Here is a 12,061-nt window from a genome sequence, read left to right as displayed (position 1 = left end):
AGTGAGTGTGTGTCAGTTTGTGTTAGTGAGTGTGTATGAGTGTGTGTCAGTGAGTGTGTGTCAGTGAGTGTGTGTCAGTGTGTGTCAGTGAGTGTGTGTCAGTTTGTGTCAGTGACTGTGTGTCAGTTTGTGTCAGTGAGTGTGTGTCAGGGTGTGTCAGTGAGTGTGTGTCAGTGAGTGTGTGTCAGTTTGTGTCAGTGAGTGTGTGTCAGTGTGTGTCAGTGAGTGTGTGTCAGTTTGTGACAGTGAGTGTGTGTCAGTTTGTGACAGTGAGTGTGTGTCAGTGTGTGTCAGTTTGTGTCAGTGAGAGTGTGCCAGTGAGTGTCTGTGTCAGTGTGTGTGTGTCAGTTTGTGTCAGTGTGTGTCAGTGAGTGTGTGTCAGTGAGTGTGTGTCAGTGAGTGGGTGTCAGTGTGTGTCAGTGAGTGTGTGTCAGTGAGTGTGTGTCAGTGAGTGTGTGTCAGTGTGTGTCACTGAGTGTGTGTCAGATTGTGTCATTGAGTGTGTGTCAGTTGGTGTCCGTGAGTGTGTGTCAGTGTGTGTCAGTGACTGTGTGTCAGTGAGTGTGTGTCAGTTTGTGTCAGTGAGTGTGTGTCAGTGTGTGTCAGTCAGTGTGTGTCAGTGAGTGTGTGTCAGTAAGTGTGTGTCAGTGTGTGTCAGTGAGTGTGTGTCAGTGAGTGTGTGTGCGTGTGTGTCAGTTTGTGTCCGAGTGTGTGTCAGTTTGTGTCAGTGAGTGTGTGTCACTTTGTGTCAGTGAGTGTGTGTCACTTTGTGTCAGTGAGTGTGTGTCAGTGAGGTTGAGTCAGCGAGTGTGTGTCAGTTTGTGTCAGAGTGTGTATTAGTGAGTGTGTGTCAGTTTGTGTTAGTGAGTGTGTATGAGTGTGTGTCAGTGAGTGTGTGTCAGTGAGTGTGTGTCAGTGTGTGTCAGTGAGTATGTGTCAGTTTGTGTCAGTGTGTGTCAGTTTGTGTCCGTGAGTGTGTGTCAGTGAGTGTGTGTCAGTGTGTGTCAGTCAGTGTGTGTCAGTGAGTGTGTGTCAGTAAGTGTGTGTCAGTGTGTGTCAGTGAGTGTGTGTCAGTGAGTGTGTGTGCGTGTGTGTCAGTTTGTGTCCGAGTGTGTGTCCGTTTGTGTCAGTGAGTGTGTGTCACTTTGTGTCAGTGAGTGTGTGTCAGTTTGTGTCAGTGAGTGTGTGTCAGTGAGGTTGAGTCAGCGAGTGTGTGTCAGTTTGTGTCAGAGTGTGTGTCAGTGAGTGTGTGTCAGTTTGTGTTAGTGAGTGTGTATGAGTGTGTGTCAGTGAGTGTGTGTCAGTGAGTGTGTGTCAGTGTGTGTCAGTGAGTATGTGTCAGTTTGTGTCAGTGAGTGTGTGTCAGTTTGTGTCCGTGAGTGTGTGTCAGTGAGTGTGTGTCAGTTTGTGTCAGTGAGTGTGTGTCAGTGAGTGTGTATCAGTGAGTGTGTGTCAGTGTGTTTCAGTGAGTGTGTGTCAGTTTGTGTCCGTGAGTGTGTGTCAGTGTGTGTCAGTGAGTGTGTGTCAGTTTGTGTCAGTGAGTGTGTGTCAGTGAGTGTGTATCAGCGTGTGTTACTAAGTGTGTGTCAGTGAGTGTCAGTGAGTGTGTGCCAGTGAGTCTGTAAGAATGAGCATGTGTCACTGAATGTGTGTGTCAGTGAGTGTGTGTCAGTGAGTGTGTGTGTCAGTGAGTGTGTGTGTCAGTGAGTGTGTGTTTCAGTGAGTGTGTGTCAGGGAGTGTGTGTCAGTGAGTGTGTGTGTCAGTGAGTGTGTGTGTCATTGTGTGCTAGTGAGTGTGTGTGTTAGTGAGTGTGTGTGTTAGTGAGTGTGTGTCAGTGCGTGTGTGTCGGTGAGCGTGTGTCAGTGAGTGTGTTAGTGAGCGTGTGTCAGTGAGTGTGTCTCAGTGAGTGTGTTAGTGAGTGTGTAACAATGAGTGTGTCAGTGAGTGTGTGTCATTGATTGTGCAACAGTGAGTGTGTATCAGCGTGTGTTACTAAGCGTGTGTCAGTGAGTGTCAGTGAGTGTGTGCCAGTGAGTGTGTAAGAATGAGCATATGACAGTGAATGTGTGTGTCAGTGAGTGTCTGTCAGTGAGTGTGTGTCAGTGAGTGTGTGTGTCAGTTTGTGTCCATGAGTGTGTGTCAGTTTGTGTCAGTGAGTGTGAGTCAGTGAGTGTGTGTCAGCTTGTGTCAGTGTGTGTGTGTCAGTTTGTGTCAGTGTGTGTCAGTGAGTGTGTGTCAGTGAGTGTGTGTCAGTGAGTGTGTGTCAGTGTGTGTCAGTGAGTGTGTGTCAGTGAGTGTGTGTCAGTGAGTGTGTGTCAGTGTGTGTCACTGAGTGTGTGTCAGTTTGTGTCATTGAGTGTGTGTCAGTTGGTGTCTGTGAGTGTGTGTCAGTGTGTGTCACTGAGTGTGTGTCAGTGAGTGTGTGTCAGTTTGTGTCAGTGAGTGTGTGTCAGTGTGTGTCAGTCAGTGTGTGTCAGTGAGTGTGTGTCAGTAAGTGTGTGTCAGTGTGTGTCAGTGAGTGTGTGTCAGTGAGTGTGTGTGTGTGTGTGTCAGTTTGTGTCCGAGTGTGTGTCAGTTTGTGTCAGTGAGTGTGTGTCACTTTGTGTCAGTGAGTGTGTGTCAGTTTGTGTCAGTGAGTGTGTGTCAGTGAGGTTGAGTCAGTGAGTGTGTGTTAGTTTGTGTCAGAGTGTGTGTCAGTGAGTGTTTGTCAGTTTGTGTTAGTGATTGTGTATGAGTGTGTGTCAGTGAGTGTGTGTCAGTGAGTGTGTGTCAGTGTGTGTCAGTGAGTGTGTGTCAGTTTGTGTCAGTGACTGTGTGTCAGTTTGTGTCAGTGAGTGTGTGTCAGGGTGTGTCAGTGAGTGTGTGTCAGTGAGTGTGTGTCAGTTTGTGTCAGTGAGTGTGTGTCAGTGTGTGTCAGTGAGTGTGTGTCAGTTTGTGACAGTGAGTGTGTGTCAGTTTGTGACAGAGTGTGTGTCAGTGTGTGTCAGTTTGTGTCAGTGAGTGTGTGCCAGTGAGTGTCTGTGTCAGTGTGTGTGTGTCAGTTTGTGTCAGTGTGTGTCAGTGAGTGTGTGTCAGTGAGTGTGTGTCAGTGAGTGTGTGTCAGTGTGTGTCAGTGAGTGTGTGTCAGTGAGTGTGTGTCAGTGTGTGTCACTGAGTGTGTGTCAGATTGTGTCATTGAGTGTGTGTCAGTTGGTGTCCGTGAGTGTGTGTCAGTGTGTGTCACTGAGTGTGTGTCAGTTTGTGTCAGTGAGTGTGTGTCAGTGTGTGTCAGTCAGTGTGTGTCAGTGAGTGTGTGTCAGTAAGTGTGTGTCAGTGTGTGTCAGTGAGTGTGTGTCAGTGAGTGTGTGTGCGTGTGTGTCAGTTTGTGTCCGAGTGTGTGTCAGTTTGTGTCAGTGAGTGTGTGTCACTTTGTGTCAGTGAGTGTGTGTCAGTTTGTGTCAGTGAGTGTGTGTCAGTGAGGTTGAGTCAGCGAGTGTGTGTCAGTTTGTGTCAGAGTGTGTGTCAGTGAGTGTGTGTCAGTTTGTGTTAGTGAGTGTGTATGAGTGTGTGTCAGTGAGTGTGTGTCAGTGAGTGTGTGTCAGTGTGTGTCAGTGAGTGTGTGTCAGTTTGTGTCCGTGAGTGTGTGTCAGTGAGTGTGTGTCAGTTTGTGTCAGTGAGTGTGTGTCAGTGAGTGTGTATCAGTGAGTGTGTGTCAGTGTGTTTCAGTGAGTGTGTGTCAGTTTGTGTCCGTGAGTGTGTGTCAGTGTGTGTCAGTGAGTGTGTGTCAGTTTGTGTCAGTGAGTGTGTGTCACTTTGTGTCAGTGAGTGTGTGTCTCAGTGAGTGTGAGTCAGTGAGTGTGTGTCAGTGAGTGTGAGTCAGTGAGTGTGTGTCAGTTTGTGTTAGTGAGTGTGTCGGTTTGTGTCAGTGTGTGTGTGTCAGTGAGTGTGTGTCAGTTTGTGTCAGTGAGTGTGTGTCAGTTTGTGTCAGTGAGTGTGTGTCAGTGTGTGTCAGTGAGTGTGTGTCAGTTTGTGTCAGTGAGTGTGTGTCAGTGAGTGTGTGTCAGTTTGTGACAGTGAGTGTGTGTCAGTTTGTGTCAGTGAGTGTGTGTCAGTGAGTGTGTGTCAGTTTGTGACAGTGAGTGTGTGTCAGTTTGTGTCAGTGAGTGTGTGTCAGTGTGTGTCAGTGAGTGTGTGTCAGTGAGTGTGTGTCAGTGAGTGTGTGTCAGTTTGTGACAGTGAGTGTGTGTCAGTTTGTGACAGTGAGTGTGTGTCAGTGTGTGTCAGTTTGTGACAGTGAGTGTGTGTCAGTGTGTGTCAGTTTGTGTCAGTGAGTGTGTGCCAGTGAGTGTGTGTGTCAGTGAGTGTGTGTCAGTTTGTGTCAGTGAGCATGTGCCAGTGAGTGTGTGTGTCAGTGAGTGTGTGTCAGTGAGCGTGTGTCAGTGAGCATGTGTCAGTGAGCGTGTGTGTCAGTGAGTGTGTGTCAGTGAATGTGTGTCAGTGAGTGTGTGTGTTAGTGAGTGTGTGTGTCAATGTGTGTTAGTGAGTGTGTGTCAGTGAGTGTGTGTGTTAGTGAATGTGTGTGTTAGTGAGCATGTGTCAGTGAGTGTGTGTCAGTGAGCGTGTGTCAGTGAGTTTGTTAGTGAGTGTGTGTGTCTGAGTGTGTGTCAGTGAGCGTGGGTCAGTGAGTGTGTTAGTGAGTGTGTGTGTCAGTGAGTGTGTGTGTTAGTGAGTGTGTGTGTCAATGAGCGTGTGTCAGTGAGTGTGTGTCAGTGAGCGTGTGTCAGTGAGTGTTTTAGTGAGTGTGTAACAATGAGTGTGTCAGTGAGTATGTGTCATTGAGTGTGTGTCAGTGAATGCGTATCAGCGTGTGTTACTAAGCATGTGTCAGTGAGTGTCAGTGAGTGTGTGCCAGTGAGTGTGTAAGAATGAGCATGTGTCACTGAATGTGTGTGCCAGTGAGTGTGTGTCAGTGAGTGTGTGTCAGTGAGTGTGTGTCAGTGAGTGTGTGTGTTAGTGAGTGTGTGTGTCATTGTGTGTTATTGAGTGTGTGTCAGTGAGTGTGTGTGTTAGTGAGTGTGTGTGTTAGTGAGCGTGTGTCAGTGAGTGTGTGTCAGTGAGCGTGTGTCAGTGAGTGTGTTAGTGAGCGTGTGTCAGTGAGTGTGTGTCAGTGAGTGTGTTAGTGAGTGTGTTGGTGCGCTTGTGTCAGTGTGTGTGTCAGTGAGCATGTGCAGTGAGTGTGTGTCAGTGAGCGTGTGTCAGTGAGTGTGTTAGTGAGTGTGTGTCATTAAGTGTGCGACAGTGAGTGTGTATCAGCGTGTGTTACTAAGCGTGTGTCAGTGAGTGTGTGCCAGTGAGTGTGTAAGAATGAGCATATGTCAGTGAGTGTGTGTGTCAGTGATTGTGTGTCAGTGAGTGTGTGTGTCAGTGAGTGTGTGTGTCAGGGAGTGTGTGTGTTAATGAGCGTGTGTCAGTGAGTGTGTGTCAGTGAGTGTGTGTCAGTGAGTGTGTGTCAGTGAGCGTGTGTCAGTGAGTGTGTCAGTGAGCTTGTGTCAGTGAGTGTGTTAGTGAGTGTGTGTTAGTGAGCATGTGTCAGTGAGTGTGTGTCAGTGAGCGTGTGTCAGTGAGTGTGTTAGTGAGTATGTGTTAGTGAGTGTGCGTGTCAGTGAGTGTGTGTCAGTGAGTGTGTGTGTTAGTGAGTGTGTGTGTTAGAGAGTGTGTGTGTTAGTGAGCGTGTGTCAGTGAGTGTGTTAGTGAGTGTGTGTTAGTGAGTGTGTGTATCAGTGTGTGTTAGTGAGTGTGTGTCAGTGAGTGTGTGTGTCAGTGAGTGTGTGTCAGTGAGTGTGTGTGTCAGTGAGTGTGTGTGTCAGTGTATATCAGTGAGTGAGTGTCAGTGAGTGTGAGTCAGTGAGCATGAGTCAGTGAGCGTGAGTCAGTGAGTGTGTTAGTGAGTCTGTGTCAGTGAGTGTGTGTCAGTGAGTGTGTTAGTGAGTGTGTGTGTCAGTGAGTGTGCGTCAGTGAGTGTGTGTGTGCAAGACACACGTCTAGCAGCAGGGTGAATGAGGGACTGGAAGGGAATCATTAACCCCTGGGTCTCTCCCTTCTGCCCGCAGAGACTGCTGGCCATGGTCCCCACGGAGGAGGAACTCGAGAGGATCCGGAACACACAGCGAGCCAGCCCACTCCTGCCCCTGGGCTCCGCGGAGCAGTTCCTCCTCACACTGGCCTCCGTCAACGAGCTACCCGCCCGCCTACACCTCTGGTCCTTCAAACTGGACTACGACACGATGGAGAAGGTGTGGCCCACCATGGGAATTAAACAGAGGGGGAGTTGTTGGGAGAGGGGGGACTACAGAGGGGCGGCAGAGAGCATTACAGTGAGGGGTGTGGGGTATATCAGAGTGTTACAGTGAGGGGTGTGGGGTATATCAGAGTGTTACAGTGAGGGGTGTGGGGTATATCAGAGTGTTACAGTGAGGGGTGTGGGGTATATCAGAGTGTAACAGTGAGGGGTGTGGGGTATATCAATGTGTTACAGTGAGGGGTGTGGGGTATATCAGAGTGTTACAGTGAGGGGTGTGGGGTATATCAGAGTGTTACAGTGAGGGGTGTGGGGTATATCAGAGAGTGTTACAGTGAGGGGTGTGGGGTATATCAGAGTGTTACAGTGAGGGGTGTGGGGTATATCAGAGTGTTACAGTGAGGGGTGTGGGGTATATCAGAGTGTTACAGTGAGGGGTGTGGGGTATATCAGAGTGTTACAGTGAGGGGTGTGGGGTATATCAGAGAGTGTTACAGTGAGGGGTGTGGGGTATATCAGAGTGTTACAGTGAGGGGTGTGGGGTATATCAGAGAGTGTTACAGTGAGGGGTGTGGGGTATATCAGAGTGTTACAGTGAGGGGTGTGGGGTATATCAGAGTGTTACAGTGAGGGGTGTGGGGTATATCAGAGTGTTACAGTGAGGGGTGTGGGGTATATCAGAGTGTTACAGTGAGGGGTGTGGGGTATATCAGAGTGTTACAGTGAGGGGTGTGGGGTATATCAGAGTGTTACAGTGAGGGGTGTGGGGTATATCAGAGTGTTACAGTGAGGGGTGTGGGGTATATCAGAGTGTTACAGTGAGGGGTGTGGGGTATATCAGAGTGTTACAGTGAGGGGTGTGGGGTATATCAGAGAGTGTTACATGATGGGTGTGGGGTATATCAGAGTGTTACAGTGAGAGGTGTGGGGTATATCAGAGAGTGTTACAGTGAGGGGTGTGGGGTATATCAGAGTGTTACAGTGAGGGGTGTGGGGTACATCAGAGTGTTACAGTGAGGGGTGTGGGGTATATCAGAGTGTTACAGTGAGGGGTGTGGTGTATATCAGAGTGTTACAGTGAGGGGTGTGGGGTATATCAGAGAGTGTTACAGTGAGGGGTGTGGGGTATATCAGAGTGTTACAGTGAGGGGTGTGGGGTATATCAGAGTGTTACAGTGAGGGGTGTGGGGTACATCAGAGTGTTACAGTGAGGGGTGTGGGGTATATCAGAGTGTTACAGTGAGGGGTGTGGTGTATATCAGAGTGTTACAGTGAGGGGTGTGGGGTATATCAGAGAGTGTTACAGTGAGGGGTGTGGGGTATATCAGAGAGCATTACAGTGAGGGGTGTGGGGTACATCAGAGTGTTACAGTGAGGGGTGTGGGGTACATCAGAGTGTTACAGTGAGGGGTGTGGTGTATATCAGAGTGTTACAGTGAGGGGTGTGGGGTATATCAGAGTGTTACAGTGAGGGGTGTGGGGTATATCAGAGTGTTACAGTGAGGGGTGTGGTGTATATCAGAGTGTTACAGTGAGGGGTGTGGGGTACATCAGAGTGTTACAGTGAGGGGTGTGGGGTATATCAGAGTGTTACAGTGAGGGGTGTGGTGTATATCAGAGTGTTACAGTGAGGGGTGTGGGGTATATCAGAGAGTGTTACAGTGAGGGGTGTGGGGTATATCAGAGTGTTACAGTGAGGGGTGTGGGGTATATCAGAGAGTGTTACAGTGAGGGGTGTAGGGTATATCAGAGTGTTACAGTGAGGGGTGTGGGGTATATCAGAGTGTTACAGCGAGGGGTGTGGGGTATATCAGAGAGTGTTACAGTGAGGGGTGTGGTGTATATCAGGGTGTTACAGTGAGCGGTGTGGGGTATATCAGAGAGTGTTAGTGAGGGGTGTGGGGTATATCAGAGTGTTACAGTGAGGGGTGTGGGGTATATCAGAGTGTTACAGTGAGGGGTGTGGGGTGTATCAGAGAGTGTTACAGTGAGGGGTGTGGGGTGTATCAGAGAGTGTTAGTGAGGGGTGTGGGGTATATCAGAGTGTTACAGTGAGGGGTGTGGGGTATATCAGAGTGTTACAGTGAGGGGTGTGGGGTATATCAGAGTGTTACAGTGAGGGGTGTGGGGTATATCAGAGAGTGTTACAGTGAGGGGTGTAGGGTATATCAGAGTGTTACAGTGAGGGGTGTGGGGTATATCAGAGAGTGTTACAGTGAGGGGTGTAGGGTATATCAGTGTGTTACAGTGAGGGGTGTGGGGTATATCAGAGTGTTACAGCGAGGGGTGTGGGGTATATCAGAGAGTGTTACAGTGAGGGGTGTGGTGTATATCAGGGTGTTACAGTGAGGGGTTTGGGGTATATCAGAGTGTTACAGTGAGGGTTGTGGGGTATATCAGAGTGTTACAGTGAGGGGTTTGGGGTATATCAGTGTGTTACAGTGAGGGGTGTGGGGTATATCAGAGTGTTACAGTGAGGGGTGTGGGGTATATCAGAGAGTGTTACAGTGAGGGGTGTGCGGTATATCAGAGTGTTACAGTGAGGGGTGTGGGGTATATCAGAGTGTTACAGTGAGGGGTGTGGGGTATATCAGAGTGTTACAGTGAGGGGTGTGCGGTATATCAGAGTGTTACAGTGAGGGGTGTGGGGTATATCAGAGTGTTACAGTGAGGGGTGTGGGGTATATCAGAGTGTTACAGTGAGGGGTGTGGGGTATATCAGAGTGTTACAGTGAGGGGTGTGGGGTATATCAGAGTGTTACAGTGAGGGGTGTAGGGTATATCAGAGTGTTACAGTGAGGGGTGTGGGGTATATCAGAGTGTTACAGTGAGGGGTGTGGGGTATACATAGATACATAGATACATAGAAGATAGGAGCAGGAGTAGGCCATTCGGCCCTTCGTGCCTGCTCCGCCATTCGATGAGATCATGGCTGATCCTTTAATTCAGTATCCCGTCCCCGCCTTCTCTCCGTAACCCTTAACCCCTTTTGCCCGTAGAAATATATCTAATTCCCTCTTAAATATATTTAATGAGCTGGCGTACACTGCCCTCTGTGGCAATGAGTTCCACAGGTTCACCACTCTCTGAGTGAAGAAATTCCCCCTCATCTCTGTCCTAAATGGTTTAGCCCTTATCCTTAAATTATGTCCTCTAGTTCTGTTCTCACCCGCCAAGGGAAACATTCCTTCTGCATCCAGTCTGTCTAGACCTGTCAGAATTTTATACACTTCTATGAGGTCCCCTCTCAATCTTCTAAACTCCAGTGTGTACATCCCTAAACTACATAGTCTCTCCTCATAGGTCATTCCCGCCATTCCTGGTATCAGCCTGGTGAATCGCCGCTGCACCCCCTCCATGGCAAGAACATCCTTCCTCAGATGAGGCGACCAAAACTGTACACAGTACTCGAGGTGTGGTCTCACCAGTGCCCTGTACAGCTGCAGCAAGGTATCCCTGTTCCTGTATTCTAACCCTTTTGCTATGAAGGCCAGCATACCGTTTGCCTTCTTGACCGCCTGTTGCACCTGCATGCTCGCCTTCAGTGACTGGTGTACAAGAACACCCAGGTCTCTCTGTACTTCCCCCTCTCCCAATCTATTGCCATTTAAATAATAATTTGCCCTCCCGTTCCTGCACCCAAGGTGGATAACTTCGCACTTGTCCACATTATAGTGCATCTGCCATTTATCCGCCCAATCGCCCAGTCTGTCCAAATCGCTCTGGAGCTTCCTGGTCTCTTCCTCTGAGCCCACCCCCCCTCCTAGTTTAGTGTCGTCTGCAAATTTGGAAATGCTGCATCCGACTCCCTGATCCAGGTCATTAATGTAAATTGTGAACAGCTGGGGGCCCAGGACAGATCCCTGTGGTACCCCACTTGTTACTGCCTGCCATTCAGAAAATGAGCCGTTTATTCCAACTCTCTGTTTTCTATCTGACAGCCAGTTCCCTATCCACGCCAAAACTTTCCCCTTTATCCCATGAGCCTCAATTTTCCATGCTAATCTTTTATGTGGGACCTTATCGAAGGCCTTTTGGAAGTCCAGGTACACCACATCTACTGGCTCTCCCCCATCTATTCTACCAGTTACTCCCTCAAAAAATTCCAATAGATTAGTCAAGCACGATTTACCCTTTGTAAATCCATGTTGACTCTGTCCTATCCTGTCCCCATTTGCTAAGTGCTCCGCTATTTCATCCTTAATGATGGACTCCAGCATTTTGCCCACAACTGATGTAAGGCTTACAGGTCTGTAATTACCTGCTTTTTCCCTACCCCCCTTTTTGAATAGTGGGGTAACGTTAGCTACCCTCCAATCCATCGGCACTGTTCCCGAGTCTAATGAATTCTGAAAAATCATCCTTAGTGCATCCGCTATCTCTAGGGCCACCTCCTTCAGTACCCTAGGATGCATGTTATCAGGCCCTGGGGATTTGTCCACCTTCAATCCCTTTAGCTTCCTTAACACCATATCCTTAGAGATATTGATTTGCGTCAGTTCCTCCTTTGCCAATGTCCCTATTTTTCCCGATATCCCAGGGAGGTTTTTTGTGTCTTCCTTCGTAAAGACTGACCCAAAGTATGCATTTAGTTGATCTGCCATTTCCTTATTTCCCATTATATATTCCCCCGTATCTGACTGCAATGGACCAACTTTGGTTTTCACCAGTCTTTTCCTTTTGATATACTTATAAAAGCTTTTGGAGTTAGTTTTTATATTTTCCGCCAGCTTGTTTTCGTAAGCTATTTTGCCCCTCTTGATTATGCCCTTTGCCCTCCTTTGCTCTATCTTAAACTGTTCCCAATCTTCCGCTCTGGCGCTTTTTTTGGCTATTTTATACGCCCTATCTTTGGATTTTATGCTGTCTCTAATTTCCCCTGTTATCCACGGTTGAGTCACCTTTTTAGATTTCCTTTTATGCCAGATTGGTATAAACAATTTTTGCAATTTTGTCATTCTATCTTTAAATGTTTGCCATTGTTTATCTACCTCCAGTCCTCCCAGGAACGTTGTCCAATCAGACCTACTCAGTTCCCGTCTCATGGCATCATAATTCCCCTTGTTTAAATTCAGGACCTTAGTCTCTGAGTCAATTTCTTCGCTCTCCATTTCGAGTGAGAAATCGATCATGTTATGATCGCTCTGACCCAAGGGTCCCCGTACAACAAGATTACTGATTAGTCCCTTCTCATTGCACAGTACCCAGTCCAATATAGCCTGTTCCCGAGTTGGTTCCTCGACATATTGATCCAGATAACCATCCCTCAAACACTCAAGGAATTCCTCCTCCTCATTATTTTTACTGATTAGGCTAGTCCAATCTATATGTAAGTTAAAGTCACCTATGATGACAGCTGTGCTCTTATTGCACGCTTCTCTAATTTCCCTCGTGATGCCCTCCCTAACCTCTATTTTACTATTTGGAGGCCTATATACCACTCCTATTAATGTTTTTCGCCCCTCGCTATTTCTTAGCTCCACCCATATAGATTCTGTATTAACTGAGTTAATATCCTTCCTTTCAATTGCATTTATCCCCTCTTTTACTAGCAATGCTACCCCTCCTCCCTTTCTTTTTTGTCGATCCTTCCTAAATACTGAATACCCCTGTATGTTAAGCTCCCAGCCCTGCTCACCCTGCAACCATGTTTCCGTAATCCCAATTAGGTCATAATTATTAACCTCTATTTCCACAGCTAATTCATCTACCTTGTTCCTGATGCTTCTCGCATTAAGGTATAAAACCCTCAGGCTTTTTTTATGCTCACATTTTTTATGAAT

General features: G+C 47.9%; 1 protein-coding gene across 1 annotated transcript in view; it reads left to right on the top strand.

Moving 5' to 3' along the window:
• LOC147119514 (FH1/FH2 domain-containing protein 3-like) overlaps positions 1-12,061 on the top strand; it is a 659,765-nt gene that overhangs the window by 606,132 nt on the left and 41,572 nt on the right. Inside the window, exon 3 of the mRNA XM_085984112.1 lies at positions 6,091-6,273. Coding sequence (XP_085840238.1) covers positions 6,091-6,273 — 183 coding nt within the window. The remainder of the gene's footprint in view (positions 1-6,090; positions 6,274-12,061) is intronic.

This window comes from Somniosus microcephalus, chromosome 4 (assembly GCF_052327205.1).
Source record: "Somniosus microcephalus isolate GS21.2 chromosome 4, FLI_Smic_1.0, whole genome shotgun sequence".
In the NCBI taxonomy this organism is placed as follows: domain Eukaryota; kingdom Metazoa; phylum Chordata; class Chondrichthyes; order Squaliformes; family Somniosidae; genus Somniosus; species Somniosus microcephalus.
The sequence above is the reverse complement of the archived record's forward strand: the minus strand, read 5'-3'. Positions and strand labels throughout refer to the sequence as shown.